This window comes from Chelon labrosus, assembly GCF_963514085.1.
Source record: "Chelon labrosus genome assembly, chromosome: 17".
In the NCBI taxonomy this organism is placed as follows: domain Eukaryota; kingdom Metazoa; phylum Chordata; class Actinopteri; order Mugiliformes; family Mugilidae; genus Chelon; species Chelon labrosus.
In genome coordinates, this window is record NC_140350.1 from 5,625,627 (window position 1) to 5,653,453 (window position 27,827).

Here is a 27,827-nt window from a genome sequence, read left to right on the forward strand (position 1 = left end):
GAATGTGGTGGTCAGTTTTGGCCATTGCCTCAGCCACCCTCAGTGCATAATGGGCAACTGTGTTCCCAGTGTCAGTGCTGCCCTTTGTCCCACCCTCAGTCTCCTGTGCTATGAGGCATCAGCCTTGGGAGCTTCTTTACGTCCATTCTTTAGGGCCGGCGAATCTGAAGTCTTCACTGTCTTCCGAGGAGGGCTCACTGGTTCACTGGTGATCTCATGTAGCGATGGCTCCTTATACATGGCAACTGTCAGGCAAAGATATTAATGGATTAATGACAGAGGAGATGATTAATAACTGAGATAAAGTGGCTTGGAATACCATATGCTAAAGTGACACACACCCTCTATAACTTTAGGCAGGAAGTGTGCGGCTCCCTTGGTCTTCTTTACCCGGTTGCCCTTCATGATCTGGCCATCACGGTTGATACCGATATACCAGGAGCGGCCAGACTGGGTCTGGCGGTAGAGCATGGAGGAGTATGTAACGTAGTAGTTCTCAAACACACTCTCCTTGAACTTACACTCTGGAGTGAAGTGCTCCTGAAATGAAACGATGAACAGAGGAAGAGGTGGATTTATATTAGCAAACGGAACACAAGGAGAAAAATAATGTGCAAATGTCATGAGAAAACTTAACATTTTTCAGTCTTTGAACATGAACTCCGGTGCATGTCAGTATAAAAAAATACACAGTGAAACACATTAATTAGGTGACTAATTCCTCAGGGAAAGGAAAGACAGGATTAAATCTTGACTTTCTTTGAAAGCATGAACATCCTGGTCCTCTGAGAACAGCAAGACATGGATGCATATATGTAAAAAACAAACAACAAACACATTAACATCTCTGCTAAACAACACATTCCCAAAGGAAAAGAAAAACAGACGTGGAGAAAAAAAAGATGAAAGGCAATAAAACACTGACACCTACACCGATACAATATCAAATTCTATATATGCACATATATTTTGTGCATGTAAATGACTAGTTCAGACATCAGACCAGATTCCTGCATGTTTTCAGATTTGCAAAGCTAATGTTCAGCACCGGAACCCACCCATTACCCGCAAATATCTCCAAGCTAAATCCGGACCCAACCTCACCATTAATGCAGTTCCTGCAGCCTGACCCATGATTAAAGTAAACAAATATGGGACACGCAGTCACTCACTTTAAAGTGATTTATTTTTACTTGTGCAACCAGCATTACAAAACAACAACAATGTTGTTTTTCCGCTTTGGCTCATAAATTTCTTTAATTAAACCGAACCAACTTAAGATGTGGATCTATGGGGCCACAAGAGACTAGGGCAAAATAAGACAAAGAGTACGTTTTATGACTGAGTAAACCTGGCTGTTTCCCAACAACGTATTTCAAAATTAAGTACAGTTAATAAGGCTCATTAGAGTAGCATCCTATTATCTGGCCTGATTCTAGGGCCCAGAATAACTTAACACGGTGTTGCGTGACACATACATCGCGATCAGACTCCTCTATCCTCCACCCCGGCTCGACAATTTTTTGGTTTAATAGAAGGGAGGTGCACTGTAGACTTCATAGGTTTAAGGGGACCCACTTCATTTCTTTCATGGGGTCCGATACCATTGCTCAGCCTGCTGTTCCTGGCGGTGAGCCCTTGTTGCAGGGCTCTGCCATCAAACTACAGGGACTGCTTCAGGCATCCCAAGTTCAGAAACCTACTGGCTGAGGCAATAGTGAAAAAGGTCCTAGATAATAGGTGATGTTTATTAACAACCCCCCCCCCTGAAAAACAGCCTTTGAGTGAAATCCGTCCCCCTACAATCCTCCAAGAGAGAATTATGCCATTAAAATAGACCACTCTCATGTACTGCCAATTGTCTGTGACTGGCTAAATCTGAATAGACGTTACAGAATCAAATTAGCAGAACTTGGATCAAATCCAACAGTTCAGCCAGTCGTTGTAAGTGATCATGTTCCTGCAGCACTTCCCCTCCCTCTCTGTCCTCAACATAAGGACTACTGAACCCTGCATAATGTTGACTGGTGATATTAACTAACAGCGACAGATATACATCTCTCTTAGACTCCGTCAGGGTCTGGACAGGGTCCTTCCTCTGTCAGAGAGCACAGCCCATCTGCTGGATTGATTAAGTGAGAGCAGCAGCGCAGAAAAGGCTGAGCAGAGAATTTCTCAGGACTCAGGATGACAGAAGAGGGCCAAAGGATCGCAGCTTGGCGTGGAAGAGTTTAAATAAAGAGTCAAAAGTAGATTGAAAACATATAAGAGACCTCTAGTTTCACACTTATCGCAGGTCATCACGTTTCTCCTTCACAGTGACGAGTCATCCTTTAGCTTAGAGGACATTTCAGGACTTTGTGCCTCTCTCCATCCAAATCTGCCCTGCTTCTTCATCCCAGTGAATGCCCATTTTACCGCTGTCTTCCCCCCCGGTTAAAAAACAAGCCCCCACCCTTAACCGAACAAACACTCCCACTACCCTCACCGCCACATCGCAGAGCTATTTTAAGGCTCCACTGACAGGTTTGATATCTTCTGCTGTGCTAACACAGAGGATGGGATCGATAGATGATCCTCTTCATTCATTATTAATCAGGCCAGAGAGAAAGAGAGGTGGGAAGTGTGGGAGACAGAAGGAGAGACAGGGGAAAAAGAGCAGAAGATCACTCGGAGAGGGCACGGGGGTTGCTCGCTAATGAAGGAATTTAAGAAGAGAGAATAAGAGGAGAGACCCGCTTCTTCCTCTGGACCAAAAGCAGGAACGCCCGGGCCAAGAAGGGCTTTAGTCGCCAGCACCCCAAGATCTGATACCCATGTCCCTCGGGAAAGAGAAGCCATCGCTGCAGCAAAATACCCTTCAGCTCAACCTTTGAAATGACACCAGCGATAACCCCTCTCCCAAGTCATCCTATAATTACCCTTCATAATCACTCCCCTGAAATTGGTCTAATGATAGAGCCTTCTGCGTCTTCTGTATTTCATTCAAGCACCCTCGAAATGTCCGAAGAAAAAAATACAGTCTGTGAGAGCAGTGAAGACAATTAAATAAATGTCCTCATATGACAGTGATTTTTCACAATAACCTGCCACAATGGCCAATATGCCCGTCCCTAACTGATACAAATATGTTGCTGTAATTGTTCCCATCCCCGAAGCTCACCTTGAGCTAACCTCTAGACCTCAGCCGAACAACAGACTCCACTCAGTGTGCACTTACTGATGATATCAAGCCAGCAGATTTACCTGCACAGATGAATAATTGCTGAATATGGGCTGTGTGTTCTGCATTTTTTAAGAGCGATGAGGGACTATTTCCATGTAAATATTAGGTGCTCGCACTGGAAATGGAATAAAAAACGTTTTTATTTTTAACCGTGACTTATTCACAGACTTGGACGGCCGGCTTTCCTTCCGTGCGTCTCAAGCCAGAAGTGAATTTGAATGAAAGCGGACGAGAAAGGCAATATGTGTAGTCCGTGCTGAGAATCCCTATGATGGGAACAACCTTTTTATGATGCAGAGTATCATCCCGACCCTCCCCGCCCACACACACCACCTCCTTCTTCATCCCTTGTGTCTGATTACATCTGCTCTACCTGCTTCAAGAAGCTTTAGCCTGCATGCCACCATACGCTAGAAGTGTACTTATCACCAAACAAGGACAGTGAAGTACTAATAATTCATAGGGCAGAGTACCCTAAACCATACTAACATCTTACCCTGTATACAATTAGGATAGAAAGGACGAGGAGGGAAGTTGTGACTAATCAGTAAATCTTTCATGTTTTAGCATCGACATGTTTTAGCATTCGAGGTGTACATTTCTTTGTAGTCCCGTATTTTGACAGCAGAGGTTACAGTGTCATGCAGGCTTTCTGCACCTATTGACACTACTGCTAACACGTCATCTTGATTTCATTAAGGGGTGTTACCATTGATACAGAGAAAAAAATAGGTCTGCACACTCGGGGTTGAACGACTTCCGATTTTTTAAAGTCGACTAATATGTGGCGAAAGTCGATGATGTCACACATAAAAACGCCGTAGAAAATAATGCTGTGCAACGGTGAAATCTATGTTCTTGACCTGAATACATTGACCATTGTAGCGTCTCACACAAAAGAAGTTGCGGAGGCTTCTCTGCAGGTTGAAATGAAGCTTGAACGGCCGGAGCCCACATCAACACCATCAACGCCATAAACACCGTCAGTCTGTCACTTCTAATATGAGGCTCTGTCTTGGCAAAAAAACCCCAGAAGAAAACACGCTCTACAACCACAGCAACAATGTCAACGAATAGAACATAACTGAACTGAACTGAACATAAGCACATGAGCTTATCAATACTGTACTATGTGTAGGATATATAAATTGGACCGTCGGTAGCATTTAATAGTACTTCACAGCGTGTTGTAAGATAGGACGGTGTAGCCAGGATAAAAAATTGCGGTATGTCTCTAAAGGTCCAATAATTTTACACAATGAAATTAACCATCAAATTGTTGATTGGCAGCCTCCTTCTCGGACGTTTAGTTGAGTCATTAACTGGCTGTCGTTGAGAGGATTTGGACTGTTCCTCTGCTAGCGTTGGTGGATGCCTTTTCAGACGAGTGTGTAATGCAGTAGCACATTTGTTGTATTTCTGGACTAACTTACATATTCTGCATGTTACGGTAGCATGGCCTTCATCCTTAGTGAAATATTTCCACACACTGAATGAACCGATGCTAGTTTGCTGCAACAACCCACTGGGCTCCTCGCCTGTCTTCTAGGACGCGTCCATGTTGTTATTGTCACGCGATCGTCACGAGCGTCACGGCACAGCAGTAAAGCCGACAAGTCGACTAGTCGGTACACACATTTGGTAAGCCCAACAACCAATGAGAGACCTTTTGTTATAAACAAAATCAACTCAACAAAGCTCAGATGATGTGTATGACTACCTAGCTGTGACTCTTCTGTCCTTCGCTTTATAAAGCCAGCTCAAGCGATCTGATTGGCCCAGCAGATCTTTTGCTGGGGTATAATTAGTTCCCAACAGAGCCACTCCAGGCCAACTCCCCCCCCCCCCCACAAATTTTGTGCGTGTGGGGATGTTCAGGCTGACTTCCAGACTACAAATCAGCTCCTGGGGTGAACTGAGGGAAGCTGTGAAATCTGCCTGGCTGCAGTAATCCCACCACACTCCCATACTACTCCATTACTGCTGCAGCAACATACAGCTCATTCACAACGATCCTCTCCTGACGCATGCACACAATCTGTGTGTGTGTGTCAGTGTTTGCAGCGCTGGGAGCCAACAGCAGGGCATGTTGCTGATGCTGTTGTCGAGCCAGATGTAGATGCACTATGACACGCCACGTTACGTAAGTCAATAGGGCATAGACGTGCTCATTAAGAGGGGTTTACAGAGGATGAGACTGGCAGTTATTACCGTCTAGCACCACACATGTATGTATGGCTTGTCTCTAATGCTTTATGATAGCCCAGGGAAGCATGTTGCTTGCATGACAAGAGCAGAGCGGCTGATCATGCCCGTGGACATGTGGCTCCGCGGCGCTGATTGACAGGTGGAAGGCACTTGTCAATATAAATGCCGCTGAGAGCCGAGCTGCAGCTGTCATTCCCCTCTTCGACCCTCAGCGACAGAGGTGAACCGGCTCCACACCGCCCGCTGCCTTTATCCAAAATCCCTCCTCTTTAAATTTTCTGGGACAGAGAATAAAGGCCGACTCAGTATCATTAACACCACCATAGCTATTTCATATCAAATTGCAATGGCTATTCTAATATATCCCCAAGAACATTTTGGAAGGAGAGTGCTGTACACGGTAGATTGTTAATCTATCAGAAAGAATAGGTTTTGCCTTCCCTAAGTGTTCTTAATTAACTGCCTGGCAAAAATGCCTTTTTTTTATTATTACATTTCTGTACTTCATCTCCTTTCTCGTCCTCTGGCCAATTATTCTCTCGACCACTTTTTCTAATGTCCACATTTCCTCCTGTCCTGTGATAAAAGCGATGCTATCTAGCCGCTGCCGTTGCCCTGCATTTAAATGTAATCCTCCCATGAAAAGAATAGAAAGGACATAGCTTTCCATCAATACCTCTAATGCCTCTCCTTCACCCACGCTTTTTTCTATCTTTGTTCACTGTTTGTGTGCTGTCCCATAAGAGAGTTTTTGTGCCTGGAGCTGATGTGAGTCCAGTCGGATTCCAATATTTACCTATGGTAAGTTTTGATTAAATGATTGATTGTGTACTGCAGCTGTCTAAAACGTGATTGCCACAAAAAACGCTTCTGTGAAAACTCGTTTGTCAGTGGTCATCCATCAAAACAGCCCCTCCATGTCCACTCCTCACACACACACACACACCCTCCCTCTGTTTATGAGGAGTTTTCCAGAGCACACAGATTACGAAATGGGGCAGGAACAAGCCAAGCTCTATTTTTGTATCAGGACCAGCCATTTCCTGGTGTCACCCACAGGTAAGCAAGGCTGAGATTTATGCCTGATACAGGGAAACAGCGGACTCCCTCTGCTTGTTACAGAGCTTGGCAGAGCAACCTGACCGTTATATGTGTGAGCAGGAGGTTGCAAGAGGAGGTTTTCCTCTGGTTAGAGGAAGGAAGAAACGGCAGTCGAAGAGAACGTATGCAAGAAGATGACAAAATAGCTAGGAGGGAGCGACTTGTCACTCCGTCAGTCACCTCGGCTCCTCTGAAAGTGACAGTGATGAGCTTATTTGCCATAAACGAAAACATTCCTGGCCCGCGTCACGTTCTCCCTTGGCACGCTTTCAATATAAAAAGCAATATGAACATGCTCTTAAAGCAAAGATATGCGTAAAGGGCCACATTTTCCACCTGTGCTCCTTTCCTGCGCCAACAAATGTGTACGTGAGACGCAACACAGAGAGTAACATGGGGTCATAAAATCAAACATGCATAATATTACGAAAGAAGACAGATGTTCCGTTGTAGTGCACATAAACATACGATTCCTGTAACTCTGTGTATGCGTGCGTGTGTGAGAGGAAATTCTCTAAAAGAGGTCAGTGAGGGATGCAGCACAGCTATTGACTGGTGCAGAGGAAATCCCTTCTCTTCTCCGTTCACAGAGGCGAGGCACCAAAGTCTAATGCATGCTAATCAGGGACTCAGAAGATAATAGGTGATGGAGTAGTCTATAAGCCGTAATTCAAGATTAAACTCTCACACGTACAGATGATGTTCCCCCTTTTATAAAACCAAGCCGTCATTCAGCCCTATTGCATATAATTTTCCTTTCCACCTTTAGAAACCAACACACACGGGCAATAGAGACGATTATATAAAACATATACATGGCTCTTATATTATTCTTTTTTTCTGTAGCAGAGTTGCATGAGTGATCCCCACTGGTATATTGTATACAAAATCCAAAGGGATGATGGCAACACTGTAAACATATACTGCTTTTGGAGCGGGGCTTTTTATTTATAGCAGGACGACTTTAGTGCTGTTATATGCAGAATTGGATAGACAACAGTGGTTGCCACAGTAAGGTGTAAATAGTCAACATTTCCTACCATAGTCATCTATTATTAATCATGTGGCCACGGTTCAGTGACAATCATGAGTAAGCAGTGTCACGAGCGCTGTCCAGGGTGCTGATCAGACCCTTAAACTGACACTAAAGCTGTTCAAGTTTCTGGCGGAACTGCCCCACCTGAAATATTCGCTGTCGAGATCGGCCTTTACACTTCTTTGATAAATGATTTCTTTTTTTAATGCTTTTTATGCGATATTAACCGTTCTGGCTAGACAGTGCCAGTCCCGCTGTGCAGTCTAATGTCCAGGGAGTGCAGGGTCCTGCCGCTGATGTAAAGTAGCTGCCTATGTTTTGGATTTCGAGTTATCAGTTTTGCTGATCTGATTTGCAGCTCCGATTGAAATCATACTTAAGAGTTGATGAAGTGCATTGCAACTAAATTAGACCAAACAAGCTGAGATACAGAAACGCTCTCATGGGTATCGCACTTCAAATATTTCCCTATCTCTCTTTTTCCCCCTGCTACTGCTACACACATTCCTGTTTTCCAGCCATGTACCATGAGCTGCAGGATTTAAGAGTCACCTGGAACAGAATTAATTACTGTTGATGTAATAAATAATAAAGACCCTAACTACTACTCATTACTCATTTTACTGCTAGTCCCATACGTGTACAGGAGACACGTCACAGTATAACTTTTTAAAACTTTTAAAGTCCTTTATGACACTTTCACAGTCATTACACCGTGCTCCGATCCATATGCATCCATATTATCCTGAGATAAGAGAGCCACTAAACCGAAAGCTGACTGACAGACAGCTGAACTGCTAAATCCAAAATGACAAGAAGATAAGGTCCTGAATTTCGATGTTGAATTTCATGTCAGTGGAAAGGCAGTAGCTTCTCTATGGGAAATGAATTAGGACCATGCATAGCAAGACAAACATAGTTTATATCCATTATTTGAGATTTAGTGTCACCGAAAGATATTTGTATGATACGAGGGTTGGCATATAGTACGTATATGATCAAATTTAAGTTAGCTTGGTCTACGCACACATGGCTGATCTGTAGGGCATACTTACCGAGGTATAGAGGTATCCTTCACTATTCATGGCGAGATACAACCCTGTTTTTGCCCCCTGAATTGCCACAATCCGCAGTCCCACCGGGATTAAGTTGAATTGTGCTAAATTGGGGAATAAAGTAGGAGAGAGAGAGAGAGAGAGCATGACAAAGAGAGAGGGAAAAGAGGAGAAAGTCAGAAGAGTGTGAAATCAAACTGCTATACTGTATACCAGCTGCTTTCCTGTCTTCATTGTTGTGGGCTGAATAGCTGCAGTGCCACTGCTGCATGCTATATCTCTCTTAAGCCCAAATGCTGTGACCTCTTAGAGTTTATGTTTATGGTAACACAACACGATGTCACCTTCACTGTGCTCTACACTGCCACTAAACCTGGGTAATAATGGAGATGTTCTGCCATACCAGCTGCAGCTTAGAGCAAAGGCATTAAAAAGTGGACAGGCTGCTTCCATATTTGGGTTGATTAAATCACAACAGAAAAAGTACAACTCACCAAGAAATAACCTCAGACGATGAATAAATAAAACTCAGCATTCAAGCTGCAGTCGGAAAAAGGGCCCATGTCCGAGTCTTGAAGGTCAAACAGGCAAATACAAAGAAATGATACTTGGAAGGGAGCACTGCATAGTTTCCGGTCTGAGAACTAAATTTAGTTTGCTAAAGGTCAGAGTGAACATTCACATCGTCTCAACAGTCACTGCCATTTGTGGTTTATAAACTTCAGACAGTGAGCTGCAGATGCAATGAGACTCAACGTCTGTGATCCAAGCGTTTCTACACATTGGTGAGGACACGCTAAAGTTTTGACAGACAGTTTGACATGATGTTCCATCCTATTAAAAGACAAAAATAACAGTACTAATTGGAACAAATTTGACAGGTGAGCTGACAAAATCCTAACTTTTGCCTCGACTTTTCAGCCGCGGGACCCTGCAGCACAGCTTGACACCCGCTGTGGTTTAGCTTAGTTCAGTGCATACAGCACAGCATTAACTCTGCCTGTGTTGGAGATTTGACTGTCAATGAGGGCACGAGGTGTTCCTTTCCTGAGATATACTGGTATGTTGGCTAAAACTGCAAGTGTTACATGCATTTAGTGTCTCTAACTGTTGCTTGACGCCACACTTTTCACTTTCCACAATTTCATTTCACAAACATGTCAAACATGTTGGCTTTAGATAAAAACTCACACACTCACAGAATGAGCTGCCTTCATCCCTTGTGCTGTCCATGGTGCCGTCAGGCTGCATCTGCAGGTAGTATCCATACTGGCTGTATAGCCGGGTAACAATGCCTTTCAGCTGTGGCTCTGCAAGGCAGCACAGGAAGGCAACATCACTATAGACAGCAAAAATGACATTCACTCAAATTACAGAAATCTGAAAAACAAACGGGTTATTCAGTTATGTCAGGAGTGGAACAATTAAGCCGACGTGGGTGTTCCGAAAATGGTAGTTCTTCTGATGGCCACTTGAGTCTGGCTGTGAGTCAGACTGAAATGAGTCAGTCCCCATAGACCTCTATGTTAAAATGTTCAGTTTTACAGCATAAATAAACATTTTGACAGCCTGGAACAAAAAACAGCTCTGGCCTCTCCAGCTAATTTCTCCATTTGTGTAAACTGTATGGGGTTGATATTTTATATAACTCACCTACTGAAATTATATTAATGCTTAAAGTTATGCAAACAAAGGGAATGGCCAGTTTGCATGATATATTGATGTCCTCATGTTGCTAGCTGTCTGTTGAGAGGTTACCTGCCTCCCTCAACTCCGCTGACGCTCCACGTCTTTGCCCATTTTCTGAATTAGCAGGGAGTTAGATGGAGTCTGGCACTGCCAGCATGCCACGACACAAAGCTCGAAAACAGCTCTTCAGGAATCCATAATCAAACTATTTCTTCTAGAGTTATAAAGCAAATTACTTCACCATAGTCACTAGCTATTTTTTAATGTTAATCAGCAAACATTGGGCATCCTGCTAACAACTTAACAAACATTCATCCAATCTCGAAACACTTTACAACACTACATAACTCACTGATGCAGCTATTTATGTTGCCTATTTTCTGGCTGGGGATTTCTCCGTAGAGGAGCGAAAAGATAATTTTTGTGTTCAGCACAAAAAAGATAGTTTAGGCTTTTAGTATTCAGTAAGAATGTCTTGGCTAATTGGTGTTTTTCCCTCGACACAGTTGTGGACTGATACACTAACACTGGGAATATTTAACACGCAACAAATCTGAAATTCTGTAGCAGCTAGTAATTCAGCTTGCTGGCGAATTAAGTTCATGCATAAGTTAAGCTGCGTCCACCGTGTTGTGTTATTTTTAGCAAGAGCTATGGTCATCGGAGGATGAAGTCAAGTGAGAGAGTAGGTCTGTCTCCCGCTAAATAAAAGATATGTAATCAAGGGGGCCGGGTGCAGGAGGAGAGGATGGAGGGTGAGTAGTGGTTGAATGATTCATGAGCGGAGTCCCAGCAGCCCCCTTTGTGTTTATTTAAGACACACACACACACCAACCATTCTCTCTCTTTTGGGAATCTAAGGCCCTGTACAGACATGGTATTAAAATACCTCCCAAGTGATCCAATTGCAAGTGACCACCTCTGGAGGTGGTCTGGACCGCTTGTGACCACACTCTTTTGGCAGTGTGAACACATATATGGCCTGGCCCCGTTGATGGTCCGCCTACTCAACTGAAGTTGCATAAGCCTAATTCATTCAGCGCAAACACACGACCATTATTATGATTGCCAGAGAAGACAAAATTGCCTTAAGTGTTGTCTGTTCATTAGCAGAGAGAGCCTTTTGATATCCTTTGGTTTCGTAGCTGTTAACTAACTCGATAATAATTAGCAATGTGTCCATGTTGATGTATGCAAAGCAGCCATGTGGAGTTAAGTTTTTATTTTTTCAATAATACCCGATGTCTCTATTTACCTGTAGTACTGGAGGTTTTTGTTACACTGCTGCAAACTGTGCAACAGTGAGATTACTCCATCTATGGACTGTTCCAGGGTTTTAGTTATAATGTGAGTCTTGTACCGTTCTCTAAAGTAAGAGCAGAGATAAATAAATAAGTTAGAACTTGATGTGTGCTCATCATGTTCCACGATTTGTATCCCCATGTCGGTACACACGCTCAACAAACAGTGCTGTTCATGTTTCTGAAACTTTGCTGGCGATCCATTGGAGACAGCAGCTTTTTGCACAATGATGTACTGCACCCCAAATAAAGTCAGTTAGCTCATTTCAAAACTGGGATCGGATCTCGAGATGTGGCTTGAGATGCATCCGGAGATGCATTTTTCACAAGTATTAAAGCTGGATACTTGCAAATGGATCACTCAGGATGCATGTTAATACCATGGGTTCTCCTAAGCTCAACTCTCCTCTGCATCAGCCGGGCTACCCCAACAGCTGTTGGGGTACCCCCAACAGCCGGGCTACCCCAGCAGCTAAGGAGGTCCCATGACTTAGCTTAAGTCATAGTCATTCAGTGGTCAGGCTCAGTGAACTGACCAGACTCCTTCACTGCAGCTTTAATAAGGGCAATGAAACATGGATGAAGGAGCGGTTTATGACGAGGACTGACGGCCATCTGGGAGTTCCCCTTCTGCTAAACTCCACCCATGCCCTGGCACGCACCTCCTAGGGAGTGACCTAGGGCACTGCGCAATCTGCCTGTCTTCTTCGGACTAGCACACTGAATCAGAGAGAGACAGAGGACGCAGGGATGAGATCTGTAGGAGTAGTTCCCAAAGGAACTGTGCCAGGGTTGAAACATCAGTGAAACTGTGACCTACTCCTCATTGTTACATGCTTGTATCTGCAGCAGTCCCAGTCCCTCTCTCTTTCAAAGCCACTTGTCAAAACATTTCAATATCTCCACTCACTTCTTCTTTCTCTTTTTTTCTATTTTATACCCTTTGAGTTATGTTTGCTTTCATCCCACCTAATAACGCCATACATCATCCAATCAGAGCAGGGAAGCCGTTCATTACTCGTCCCCACAGACGCAAAATAGAAAGATGAGAGTGAGAGAAAGAAAGGGAGATGGGAGGATCAGGGAGGAGAGAAGTGAGCAGAGGGACAGCAGGGGAACAGAGTAAATGAGACAACACTACTGTCATTTTATCAAGAGTGACGGCTGTATGTGCTCAAGAAAAAGCTCATTTGGGAAGAAATTCAACAGACAGATTGCGCAATATGGCTGCAATCAGATCTGCCATGTTTCACGTCATGTGCACTAGAACTAATGTTTCACTTAGCAGAGCTGGCTCTAACTTCACAATCCTCACCCCATCCCCTACACTCAGTAAAGTCTGCACCAGCATAATAAAAAGACTGCTCTAGGTGTCAGTGTGGCACGGAGGACATTTTATAGAAACAATGAATTGACTATTTGAGAAATAATCATAATCAATTGATGTTTTTTTCTAGGAAAAATACAGGCAGCTTATGGTGTGTTTGCCTCAAAACATTCAGTACACCAACAAGACTTGCAGATAAAGCTTTGTATAGTCATTACAGTGACTCAACTTGCTGCCATAATTACTGGTCCTTGCAATATGTTGACAGTGTCTATGTGATGTACACACACACAGAAATTCCTGAATCCACAAAACATTACTCTACATTTCCCATAATGCAACTGGATAGCTCTCTTAATAAAAATACACACTGACCACATAAAAAGATAGATGAGACGTCTGTGATGTCACTCACCTGAAGAAAGGGTTTAAGGAGCAGTGTGGTGACACTATCTTGGCAGTTGCTCACTCACAACTAATTCAGAAATAGTTAGGCGGAGACTGACTGTGGATACCAAGCATAGACTGTATATAAATATGGACAATGCATTCCAACTTCCTTGCATTGGCAAACTGACGCTATTTTCCAGAGGATACGGGTATTGCCATCTTTCTACTTTGGATTCAGAGTCTACTCTACGCAGGTACAGTCCGAGAGTGCACGGTACACTTCCGCAGGACTCACTCGTGTTTTCATTTAATACTGCGCTCTGCTGTATCTGGATTATACACTGTATTTATTGATTGATTTTGGTAGTCATTATGATGTCACATCCTGTTTCTATAGCATCAAATGACTAACTAAAACGAAACTTACCTTTATAATTGACACTTGCACTATGCATCAGTATTATATTAACTACCTAGAATGACAGACCCCATCCTTGAAAATGTTTTATTTGACGTGTATTTTAGTGTTTTAGTTTGGCCCAAGTCCCATCCACTAACATGGAAGAGGAGCTTATGACCTATACTGAAGGCAGTCACCAGGGGGGGCTCTTCTTGCTTTCGCTTCATTTTTGAGGAGCTGTTCCATCGTCTATCGTTATACATTCTGTGATACCAAGGCAAACTGCTAACAACTTGTGCGGGCAGCCGCCTGTCACCCCCTTAGTTACATATAACTTTAAATGTGTTTATGTTTATTTTTGCTGTAAAGTTGAGGATTTTAACATGGACGTTTATGGGGATTTCATCACTTTTTGAGCCAGCCTCAAGTGGCCATTTGTGGAACTGCAGTTTTTGGCACTTTGGCACTTCACAGGGGGCTACTTGGAACCTACCCTACTTTTTAAATTTTTAATATAGACTTTCTGATCAAAATGTTCAGATGGAGATCCTACTGAAATATTTTTTTTCAAACTTCAGAAGACTCCAGATCCACTGAGAACAACTTTTTGAGAGTTTTACTCTCAAAATGATTCAAATAAATTCTTTGTGTTAAAATTTGTGCAGTAGCCCCTTAAACTCAGTGGTTTGTGTCCAAGCCACAGCAGAGAAAGCACACATTATTAGGCAAGTCAACTTCTTTCCCCTTTATAAACCCTGAAGGAGCATGCTGACAGATAGTGACACACTGTGACAGCAGTCTACCTCTGGTTGGATTACCAGAGCACACAGACTTGTTTACATGGGCAAAAAGCCTGTGTTTGTATCATGAGGATGCGTAGTGTGCAAACGCACTCTGTACGGCTCCACGGGGGTAAACAAAGAAGACGATAATTCGGAGAGCTACTGACTCAAAGGTCATGTGTCCTGATTTTGGTATAGGGGCATGCTTTTATTCAAACAGAAAGAGAATATTTATTTGGCAGGGGACATAGCAATGGCCCTGTGATAGACTGGCGACCTGTCCAGGGTGTACCCTGCCTCTTGCCCGATGACAGCTGTGATAGGCTCCAGCCCTCCAGGACCCTTCACAGGACAAGTGGTTACAGAAGATGAATGAATGAACATAGCAGTGACAATTCTTGAGACACTGACCTAAACAGATCTAATGTTGAATTGAACCCTCTTAAAATACGGAGATAAAAGGCACATTTAATCAAATACATTACAGACACTTCTTCACTTTAATATTACCATTTTGCAATCCACTATATTCAACAAGGGTATACATTTTACTGCATTAAATTAATCTTGCAGAAGTTTTTACTTTATAAATGTTAGATCATACTTAAAACCATATGAAAATCCCCATTAAAGGACTCTTTGGTTTAGTTTAAAAAAATAAAAACAATATTCAGTTGGGATCCTCCACATTTCTTACTCCTTAAACTCATTAAAACTAGCTAATTACTTATTAGCTTCACCTAAGGGCATTTACTGTACATATTGATGCATTATCACAGATAATACTTGTAGTTTTACATTCATGTGTTAATATTTTTGTAGTGAAGTATCTGAATACTTCTTCCACCACTATTAAAAGTTGTGCTGCATAAAATTATTATTCATTAATATCATTTAATTTGCTTATTTTTTCCTGGACTTGGAAACATTATGTTTGATATTTTTGTTTGAAAATTGACTGAAAGGATCCATCACAATAATTGCAGATTTTCCGTGACTCCACCAATTGATTAATGTACTGTAAATCAGCGTATTCTTTCTATTGCATACACGACATAACAGTGTAGTTCCTCTGAGGGCTTGAAAATGAATCAAAACTGCCATGTTTTTATGAAAAAAGGAGAAAATGCATTTTCTAGTGAGTTATGACCAAAACAAGTTTAAATTCTCAGTACACTCTCTATGTCGGCATACTTCCTTGTATACTGACATGGAAAGTGTGCCGGGAATTTAAACCTGTTTTCATTGTGGAGAATGGAGAACTCAGGTGAGGCTGCAGTTCCTAACTTATGCCAATATTCTCTGGGCTCCTCTGTAATCAATCATGTTTGTTGCCGCTGCAGTCATATGAGGTGAGATGCAACCCTGCAGTAGCCTGGAAACCAGCTGGCCACAGACTTTCATGTGGAGCAATGTTGACCTGGATTGGCTCCAGGAGCTGATTATTAGCATTTGGACCGGTTTTATGTGGTGATGGACAGAGGAGTCGCAACTAGAGATGTCCCGATTGGTATCGATAGATCGGTATCGGAGCCAATCCAGGCATTTTTAAAACGATCAGATCAGAATTGGGCTTCAGCCAAGCCCGATCTTTTGTAGTTATTTACTTTACGTCTAGCTTAAATGAAAAAAAAAAACACGTCCTTGTAGCTTCAAAACATGTTATTTCTCACGTTAAACCTGCTAAAAATTAAAACAAAAAAGTAGATGACTTCTTTAGTTTTAGTGAAAGTAGAAGAAGAGGAACCAAAATTATGTGACGAAACATGTCTGCTGTCTGGAAGTACTTTACTTTGGAAAATGAAATCAGCCAGACAGCATTTCGCAAATTATGCAATGTGGATGTTTGGCGAGGTGGTAGTAGGAGATCATCATCAACTTGAACACCAAAAAAAGGCTACACCAAAACAACAAACACTGAAATATATTACAGAGAGGGTTTTGAAGTTTTCATTTTGTAGTAGAGAACACAGGTTTTCTGGAGTCAAGGTGCTAACTACGGTCTCGCTGCATTAGCTTTGACAGCCCTATTGATTGTACTAAACACACGTGCACGGTGCACATGTGATCAAGGAGAATATGTAAGATAAGCCTTTATGAATCTTCAAGGGAGGAATTCTTGTTTATTTAAGATCGGATAGGGACTTGGATATAATATTAAAAGATCGGTATCAGATCGGGGGACAAAACAATGTTGCCTTATTTACAGCAAAATGGCTGCCGTCATATATCATCTGTTATAAAAGATATTGACAGTGAAATAACTTTAAAGGACATTTGTGGAGAAGCATACGTCATACAGTTCATTGCTCTGACTGGTTATAGTACCATCCAATTGGAGGGATTTCTTCCCTGTGTCGGTTGAAATACGCCCCATAATGTAATCTCAATGGCGTGCTACCGGACTCATATTCTAGTAAGACTTGAGTTTGGCTACACCCGGCTAACCCTACTCTGTTGTTACAAGAACAGCAGGACTGCACATTATCTTTCAGGGTGAGTACATCTTCATCTGGCTTGCCGGAAACACACCGCGCAGCTTCCACTGCCCTGGGTATTTCCCACGAAGAGGAGACTACATTCATCACTCCCGGGACACGTGTGGGCTTGACTGACAGAAAACATTCGCTGATCCAGGTCAGTGGAGTGTGGGTCACGGAGAGAGCTCTCTGTCTGTTTATGTACATCAGCACACAGGTGTTGTCAGCTCACCCGACAACATGTTGACTCATCAGCAGGCCCTTTTCCAAGTGACCTCTCCGCACATGGAGGGAAATATGACTTGCAGTTGACAAGCAGAAAAGCAGCAGTAGTGTGTAGAAAGGGCACCTTAGGGTATTTGGCTTTAACATAGACTTGTTTTATTTTTGAGATAAATTTAACTACAGTGAATTTACTGTTCTCAGAGCTGAAGTGATTATTAAATAAGTGTTTCATAAAAGCACTAGAAATCATAGCTAGGAGGATTTTGTTTATTAAATTGAGTTTGCCTCTAATCCCAGTAGAAAAACCGCTGCAAGGCTCAAGCAGGGATGCCCCTCATCAATTTACATTCAGCGCTGATAATCATTCGGAAAATCATTCAGAAAATCACCTGGGGGACACTGGAGCCTAGCCCTGCAGTGCAACCATTCACACAGCAATTATGTGCGTCTCTGTGTAAATGAGGTCAATGCACATAAGAACCCAAGGTAATCACTTCATGCATCACGGCTGCCATCAAGGACACTTAAACCCTTCACCGCTATGTAATTGCTCTGAAAAATAAGCAGTGGTTGAGGTTTATTGCTAATCAGCGTAGTGTATGGCTCAGTGTTGGTTATCATTACACTAATGTATTTATCTGGCTTGATTTGAACTCAGTATGTCATTGGCTGATCTCCCTACAACCAAGCTCCTCTTGATAAGGTTGGAGGTAATTATTGGGGGCCTGCATGACTGAGCAGCCAAGGGCATTTCTGCTGCTGCTTCTTCTTCTTCTTCTTCTTCTGCTTTGGCTGCAGAAAACAACAGGGGTTTTCCTTGGCTTACATTTTCAGGACTCCCTGACTCTCTTTTCACTTTCAGCTTCTCTCTCCATACCGCTCTCTCTCTCTTTGTATGTACACATAGTGTTTGTGTGCTTGCATGCATGTATGCATATGAGCATCTATACCGCATATTGCAAAAAAAAGATGGAGCCTGTCTCTTGTGTTTGATTCTGCGTCTAATAAAAGGAGAACACGGTTCCTCCTTTTTTTTCTCCTTTCTAAACTGGGCCATGAGCTCTACAGTGCTGCTAGTAATTATCAACCTTGTGGAGAGATAGAGGCGGGGAGAAAGGAGAGGAGCAAGGGAGGAATGAAGCCATGAAGCCATAAAACTCGGAGGCAAGGCTGGGGAAAGCTCGGTTTGTCCAGAAATAAAAGAGGGAAGGACAACAAGAGAAAAGGGCAACGGTGGAGCGATACAAAGATACAGAGTGTCACAAGCGGGAGAGGGAGGGAGAGGGAGATGGGGGAAGACGCGTTGAAAAAAAGCAAAGAGTAGAGGGACAGCAGGACGGGGGAGAGGTTAAAGAAAGAATAGGAATGAATGAGGTGTAGCACGTCACCTCCAACGTCAACAGCGGTCTTTTAATATGAATTCAAGGTTTCATAAATCATTGCATGTGACAATGGCAGCAGTTCACATAAGTGAGGGTTATTGCTGCTTTTTAATGGCGCTTGACAAGAGCATGTCAAACAGCAGCAGGAGCAAATTCCCTGACACGCATGCAATATTCACGCGTGTGCTTCATTAGCATCGCGACAAGAACATATCAGTGACAGTTAGCAACATGCCCAGCTCTGGGGATTTAGAGTGATGTGGGGCAGCAGCAGCAGCTTCAGATAGTATTTCTTCAGGTTGAAAGCCACTTTCTCGACAGTGCCTTCACATAGATGAATACGAAGGCATGGGAGCATGGCCGCAGTGCCTAGCACCTCATCTGTCCTCTACTCCCGTGGACCCTCCAGCAAGGACCCAAATAGGCACTTTAATATATGCAGATAAACGGAGACAAACATCGTCTGTACTCCCACATGGGTCCAGGCCTCTGTCAGAGTGTGTGATAATCACACAAGTGAACACACAACAAAGCTAAACAGCTCGGTGATGGACAACAAAGGATTCAGATTTTGAACTTGCATCGATTTGCTTGCTAAAGCACTTGGATATATTCCTTGCACAGAGCGCTTTCCCCACACATAGAAAACCATGAGTGGAGACGCCTAAGGGCAGCTTCTCACTGGAGGATGGAATCCATTTTCTGCCAAACATTGTCTGAGATTAAGTTTTGCTGACGCAGATTCGGTACATTCAAAGCTGTGTTTGAATAGGATCGTATAAAGACGCAGATATACATTCAAAGAAGGAGGCACAAATATGTATGGGCAAATGAACGTACAGTCCACATCTGCATCGTTGTGTGTCGTTGCACAAAGTCGATGCTCCATTAAGCAGATGAAGCTTTGCAGAATCATTTTAAAATAAATGCTAGGTCTTTTCCGTTGCAGGAACCTCATGATTTAACATAGCTCACATTTTTGCATGGCGCGACTTTTATGTACAGTCACTAGGAAAGCATACAAAGTAACAAATTCTAAGCGTCTGTTTAAACGTATATCACTATATATGGGATATTCAGATTCCAAATATGAGCCTTATGTTTGTCTTGGAGCTGAATGCATTTATCCTTGTCAACTCCTGACTGTGTGCTCAGTGTTGTATATTATTAGTTTCATTTTTACCCGCTAACTTTTGCTTATTGCAGCTATTTTTTCAAGTAATTTAACTTTGCCTGGAATTAGCTATTTTTTTCCCCACTTAATTGGGGTCAGTGTGACCAAGCGCTATTTTATTTTCAGGAGAAAAACAAAGCTATCAGAAATGATTGCCCTGCATCCCACGGTCTGTTCTCCATCTGATTAAGTGATTTCTGTTCTGATTCAGTGCTGAACCAAACAGCAGGATGTTTTGTTGACTATATGGAACAGAGAAGTTGCAGGACTTATAGCCAGTTCATTCTTTAGGGGAACCCACCTCACTGAAGGTCCCAGTATTAACTCATCAATCTAAAGCTAGATTTATGCTATAGGTATGCCTTAGATACGCCATAGCTAAAATGTAACTACAGGTCGTGTCGACAGCTGTTACTGGTCCAAAATGCATTTCTTCGTTTACATCTCTGGCCAGACAACACAGAAAATTTACTCTCCTTCTCCTTCAGTCAGTTCTTGGGTTGTATACACCATCTGCACTGGCATCTTGTCTCTCTTCTGCATTACAGTTATTTCAGTAAAACAGTTGTTTATTATCTAGTTGCCATTGTTTCGACACAGAGGCATAGAAATCACTCCGCCGACTGGCGATTTAGTATTGTAGTTACAGAAAAATGCCAACATACCAGCGCACAAGAAGATATGTGGACAGTGGTCTAGGCTTTGCTTAGATCCCATGCAGAGCTTAAAAAGCCATTAAATGAGGAAGAAAATCTGTATCTGTGCTGATTTTCCATGGTTCTCTGTTTCATAGCTGAACAGCACTCGCCATGCTCGCCTACCAAACAGCATGTAAAAATGATGTGAAGACATTTTGGGCTCGTACAAATTCAAGTTTTGGAGCTCCAGATTATCAGTCCTCATCTGTTGGGAAAACAGTATTTAAACAGCAAGATAATCGTGAATGAGCACTAGTTATAGGTAGGGATGGGAATTCATTCATTCATTCATTCATTCATTCATTCATCCATTCATCTTCTGTAACCGGTTGTCCTGTGAAGGGTCGCGGGGGAGCCGGAGCCTATCCCAGCTGTCATCCGGCGACAGGCGGGGTACACCCTGGACTGGTCGCCGGTCTATTGCAGGGCTGGGATGGGAATTGATTATTTATTATCAATTCTTTATCGATTACCTTATCAGTTCACCATCAGCTTTTTATGTGGAATTAAAGTAGTCGTACATGGTCTTCAGCACCACTCCAGTTGTTTCATCATCTTTTTACTGATCAATAGTCCAGGCAGTTAGTCTAGGCATGGAAACGATGCCTGCATGATATCCCAGCCTTGCATTGCGTTTAGTGAAATGCAGCCAAGCCCAAATGGCTTCTTCCGATTCCTTGTTAAGGCTCCTCACAGTCGCAGAGTGTGACATCGTGTTGTGATTGTTTAGAGTAATCGATAACGACGAAGGCATACCCTGCTGATGTCTCTTAAAAATTGGAAAACGGTTCTCAGTTGGAACCAGTTTGCCATTCCTGCTTTTAGTCCTAGCTGATAACAAACTGGATTCTGCCAGTTTGACGAAAAACATACTGCGGCATTTCCACAAAGTGTAATAATTTAACTTTCTAATTAACTTCATAATATATATGCAGGTATACAGCATATACAGCTTTTTGTTTCCTATCAGAGTGCCCCCTGGTTCTCTTGCAGTGTGTCCCCCATCTCATGACCCTTTTCCTCTTACACTCCTCTAGGTTTCCCTCACCTTGTCTTCTCATTATTACCTCTATAGGTGTCCTCCATCCTCACTGTCTTTCCCTTGTTAGAGGTAAATTCAATCTACCCTTGTCAGCTTTAATCAAAGCATCCACAGATTCAATTTAGCGGCTATGTGTGGGAGGTTAAGGTGGTATCCTCAGGGAGATAGGAAACAAAAGGGTGTTCTTTGTACACAAATCCTTCCACCCCACTAGTTTTGAGTAAGACTTAAGGCCATTGTCAGCATGCTTCCTGCAGATGACCCTGTTTTTACAAGGCAACTCCTAAACTCTAACTGCAGTAATACTCACAGAAATAAGGCACGCTGATCCCCTGATCCCCCCATATCCATTGACTTTATTTGCTGAGCGTCTCCATCCCAAACGTAGATTAAAACTCAAAACTTTGTTTCATTGTGGTTCCAATCTGATGAGTAAATCAAGTTTGGGAATTAACTTCTTTGGCATATGAACAGCTGCATCCCCATCCTTGTCAACAACGTTTGGTTCCAGAAATTTTAGATCTCTCTGGTGAACCAAGGGTTGTTCAAAGCCGAAAATCCCTATACCATTGGATAACCTCCACAGCAATCAAGCACTAATCTTTTGTTTATTTCATCTGGACCCGGCTGGCCTCAAGCAGATGGGTCCCTCCAAGAGAGTCAGGTTCTGCTCAGGGTTTCTTCCTGTTAAAAGGGAGTATTTCCTTCCCACCAACACCTTAGTGCTTGCTCTGGGGGTTTTGTACTTAGGGTTGTATAAAGCCTGTTGAAACAATATGAATTGTTCTTGGCACTATACCAGTAAAATAATGGAATTGATTTGAAGCAAACTGATTGGCAACCTCTGGGCTGAAAAATTAACCAAAGGTGAAATTTCAGTGACTGCAGTTACTCAAATGACCACTGGAGGCTTGTTCCAATAGCCAGTTATTCCCTGTAGAACTCCATGTTAAAAGCCTGGTACAAAAAAAAAAGGCTTAACTGTGGGATATAGATGGAATCACTGACTGCCAAGATGGCAGTGGCCACAACCACCACACTGGGCTTCAAAAGTTAATACAACTTACATCTTAATATACAGTCAGTGGCATAGATTTTAAATTTTGAAAAATGTTCTTCCTATTATGATACATCAATTTCTCTAAAAGTAGGCTTTTCATTTAAATCATTAACTGTTTGACAGTGAGTTTTTACATGACTAACTGGGAAGCTGAGAGACAGTGTTCAAATTTTCTTTTTAACATATTCATCATGCTCAACGTGGTCGTACTGTGTGATATGAGGATGTAACTGTTCCTTCTGTAAAAAAAAAAAAAATATTGAGACCTCTAACCATTTAAAACACCTGCATCATTCATTCAAAGGGGAAAAAAAGCATGCCCAGCTCAAATAAACTTTTTTTTTTTTTTCAGTTAAAGCCAACCTAGTTTCCAGGCAGATTATTAAACAACAGGATAACTGAAGCAAGATGTGTGTTAATATCCAGCCCCATGGTTTCCCATCTCATCTTCTTCTCCACATGCTGCCTCTGTGACAGCCTGATTCACACCTCTTTGCAGTTCCACCCACATTCCCTTTAATCTCCACTGTTATCTCTCAGTACTTCTCTTCCTGTATTTTTGATTACCTATTTATCTGCATCCACCCCCATCATTGCAATCCACCTCCACCTTTTGATACAGTTTTTTGCCACCAGGAATGTATTTACTTTTCTCTCGAAGCTTGTGTTCGCCTCTGCAGACTCTCTCCGTCTCTCTCTCTCTCTTTCTCTGACCCCTGTCACAGTCAGTAAAGTTCTGATGAGAAGCTACCTAACACTGCATTGTCTGATCAGGTGTTGTTGAGTAAGCGAGTTTGCTGCCCTGATCTCTTGGGGTCAGCTTTATGCTATCCTCTGCTGGATCTCTCCTTGTAACCCAGTCTGCTGCCCGCCAGCCGGGGCCTACATTTGTGCTCCAGCCGTTGACTGGCCCCTCGGATGCTTACTCCTACAACATACTACTGCACCTCCATGCCAAACGGCACACTCAACGCTACAAGATGTCTGTGTCTGCACTATACTTGAATGCATTAGTTTCTAATGACTCAGCTTATAGTGTTGCTATTTTTAAAGCGTATTTGTATTTTTGTGGTAATGCTACTATAAAGCCTAGACAAGTCCAAATAGTTATTATTTTTTTGGTTTAATTGCATATTTGGCCTTATTTTCAATCTAAATGTCTGTCTTGTTCTATTACAATGCATATATACTACATGCGTAGACTTTGTGCTCATGTGATCTAACTTAGAGAAAGGTAAAGCTAAAGGATAACACGCAGGGGCGGGCAGTTCGATATCCCTCCCTTTTCAAGTCAGATTCCACCTTGAACAAACTAAGAGGGAGATTATTGATTAGTCGCTATACATTAATGAGCTGAATTGATTCGAAAAGAGGGCAGCAGTGTAGATCACTGCCAATCTGAGGGCCACCATTTGAAAGGGACTGTTCAGGACACGTAGAGGAGGATGATGAAGAGGACAGAGGCAGGTAAAGTCGGGTGGATGCGGTGGTTTGCCGTGGATCTCATCCCATCTGAGATTTGTGCCAGCCGAATGTACAAGCACCGGGGTTTATGTCCTTTTCTATCTTCGTAATAGCCCGTTGCTTTATGGCAGTAATAAATATAGCTTATGTGTGCTGGTGTGATGCTAATATGACAACTGAAACTCTTCCCTCAAAAAACACAGCTGGTGGAGAATTGACAGAATCCTGAGCTGGTTGAGCTGCACGGAGAAAAGTATAATTATATTTCCTGGAATCAAGATAGTAACGTATGTCCCTTTCAAAAGACCTGCCCTAGTGTTGCATAACATGACTGTAATCCCTAATTTGTAAACCTTATTTGAACCCACAGATATTTTTAGAGTGTGTGTATCTTCTCAGATAGTCCCGATTTTTCAAATGGTATTACGTAAAGGTCAGTTACTTTTTCTGACCTGTGTATAAACTGGAGCAGGCATTACTGTCCTTGCCTATAGATGGAAGCTTTAACAATAAAGCAAAAGAAAAAAATGTGTCAGTCAACATTTCTAGCTAGTTGGCATCAATCGACAATGTTCAGGGCCAAAAAAAACCCATATCCAAGTCCCGATAATTGCAGTTCCTTCAATGTCCACATTAGGCTCACTCCAAAAGTGAGTCATAGACATCCATGTTGCCCAACTTTACAGCAGAAATAAACATACTGACAACCTGTGGTCACCTTTAGTCAGAGGTGAGTGTCCTTGCAGGATGTAAGCTGTCTGTTTATGTGTCATGCGCCTCACCTCTTTGCCCATTGTTGAATTTCCTGGGTTTAGGTGGAGGCGGCACAACCTAGGTGATCACGGATGGAGTCACCGTACTAAGCTTCAAAACAGCTCTTAAGAATCCATGAGTGACTTAATGTAGGGCTGTCCATCTTCATATACAGGCAATATACAGTTGACATATGTCAACAGGAACCAGAGCTTCACCATGTGGAATTACTGCCGCATGCTAACTGTGAGTTGGCGTGAGTGAGTCAGTAAGTCAGTTTTGCTCTGTACCTGCTGTTTCACCAAACATTAGTTACTGTATTGTGTTGCTTTTATAGAAACACTCCTGTTCTTTCAGAACTGAAACACTTTTGCAACGATTGGATAGGATTTGGTATTAACAATCATAGTCCAGATTCAATGCTAAATACTTTAGCCAGACTTGAGAGACGGTTCAATGTGAGTTGAAAGTTGGATACTATACAACCCAAAATGTTATTGTCACACAAACCTCAGATTTGAAATTTGAAGCAGGTTTGAAATCTGATGTAATCAGTTAATAAAATGAATGTCATTTATTAAATACATTTACAGGCATTCCAGAATTTAGTTTTATTGGAAATACGTGCAAGTAAATTGCTTGGTAGTAAGGCTGGTTACACAGATGTTTCATGTTGTGGCAGCTAATGTTGCTGCAGAGGTGCAACAGGACTGTCCACCTTTATGATCCAGATGATTACCAGGAAAAGTGGTAGATACTTTACATTAACAGTCGCCAAAGCATGCCTCCTACTGACTTTGGTGACCCTGATATTTCATCTGGTGCCGTCATCAGGTCCAATTTTCAGTTTGTTCAGTGCTTTCCTTCATGGCAAAATACCTGCTAAACTAATGGCATTCCCGTCAAACTCAGCAGTAATGTGTGTTTAGTACTAATTATGAAGTGATCAGTAGTGAGACTAGTTTAATAATTTAGCTAGTAGATGATAAATATGAAACATGCACATTAACATTGTAGTTTGAAGTGTGTTGCCATGTTAGCATTTAACCTTTGTACAGTCTAACAGGGCCACTAACTACTTCCTTTCTCCACACATAAACATAGACATTTACAGATATTTAAATCTCAAATTAATCCATATAACCATAAACCGCAAAAACCAATGCCAATGAATGTCATACTGATCCATATAGCTCAAACTGAAAATTGGACAAAGCTGAGACACTGGTGACATGTTCATAAAACCATAAGGATAATAACTAACTGTAACTGAGCATGGAACCTTTTCATTAATGTCCACAGTCAAACCCCCTTGCCACTGCAGCGCGAGCCGAACAGCTGGTCTCATTATGTAAACTGCTTAGAGCCAGGGATTGTCTAGGCTATATAGAGCAGATACAAAATAACGATCCAAATACACCTTTTATTAGAAATACAGCCGCAATATAACAGTTTGTTACCCTTATGTCATGTTTGCTAACTATGAAAACGAGTGTATAAATGCATGTGGTTTGCAGGAAGCTAATCCCCTTTAAAGGACAGAGGTACGTAAATAAATTGAGCCAGCTGTGAAACTGTAAGATCTACGGTGCATCTGTCTTTTGGCCGTGAGGTGGACTTTTTGAATTACAGTGTTGTTTGAGGCATTGCAAACATGTCTGAAATGAAAGTCCTCATCAAACATGAAGCTCTGCTCACCCCCTATCATTCTTATGTTCAGTCTGTAGCTCTGGGGCAGAAGAGAACACTATAAATTCACAGTTTCTCCCCAAATCAGCCTTGACGGTATGTGGCCTCTTTATGAAAGATGTTTGTTCAGCGACATTTCTGTAATGTGCATAATTTACCTAAAGCATACTGCACTTACTAATTGTGCATGGATAAGGCAAAACAGTTCTCAGTCATGAATTAAATAATTCAGCAGTCTACCAGTCACACCAAAGGAGAAAAGACTACTTCAAAAGTACACAAAGACATTACTTTATCCGTTCTCTTTAATTATTGATACATAGCCATTAGGGAGGAAAAAAGCAAATGTAGTAAAATACACAGGGGGTTTCATATTTCATGTTAAGAAATTGGCTTTCTATGAAAAAGCAAGACTTTGAGTGATTTAAGAGTTTTAATGAGGTAGTTTAGAACAAAATAATTTATGTTGTAGCATGCTTTTTGTTCCATTGACAAGTTGTCACCACATCACATAAATCTCCATTCTGAGCCCCAGAGCTGAAATTCTCCTTTCAAACATCAAGTACATTATGGCATGACCTAAACCAGCACAGAAACTTTCAGTGATGGCTTTTAGCTAATTTCACAACTTATTGTTCGTGTAGGTGTGCATAATTATATGTTTGAGAATGCAAAAGCCCCACAATGTGTATGAAAAATCATTTCGGGTGAGCTTTATGTCGACTCTACAACTTATTCTACTGTATTGTGCAAAGACTGTAGTGTCTACTGATGGTCAGCATATCAGATGAAGCCGCAGGAGGTAGCTGTCCCACACTTTTAACTCTTGATGGTAAACTGATTATTTGTTCATAAAAAGTAGGTGGCATGCAGGGTGATGCCTTGGTTCTAACAGGACAGATATGGTGAGCTGTTGTTTGCATAAAAGAGGACTGAATGATATGAAAGCTGTTAGATATCCCAAATAATCTGTAATTACTTTCAGATTGCAAGCAGAGAAGTTTACTCTATACAAAAAGTTTGATGATTTATTGAATTTTGTAATATGTACATGTCATCTTAATTTACTCCTAGAGATTTTCACATTTCATTTATGGTCAAAAAGCCCAACACATGAGCAGGAAAAGATAAAAAACGGTAGCCATGACTCACCCGGTCTTTTGTCGTTTCGACCTTTTCGACCCCCGCATAGTCGCACTTTAGATATCAGGACCAAGATCTGTTTCTGGCACAGGGACTTGTTGTTCTTAGGACAGGGCTTGCGCTTGTTTGCTACCGGTCGGTTGGCTTGGTCGTCCTTGACCGCCCGTTTCTGTCTAATGAGAGAGCTGGCGAGAGCTGCCAT

The 27,827-nt window shown here is 42.1% G+C and overlaps 1 protein-coding gene across 1 annotated transcript; it reads right to left on the minus strand.

Moving 5' to 3' along the window:
* fgf11b (fibroblast growth factor 11b) lies at positions 1-27,827 on the minus strand (the record flags this gene model as incomplete). Its single annotated transcript, XM_084564882.1, has 5 exons — positions 1-245; positions 342-540; positions 8,627-8,730; positions 9,826-9,936; positions 27,635-27,827. The coding sequence occupies 5 exons, from the start codon at positions 27,825-27,827 to the stop codon at positions 109-111; spliced, it is 744 nt and encodes a 247-aa protein (XP_084421008.1). The 3' UTR covers positions 1-108.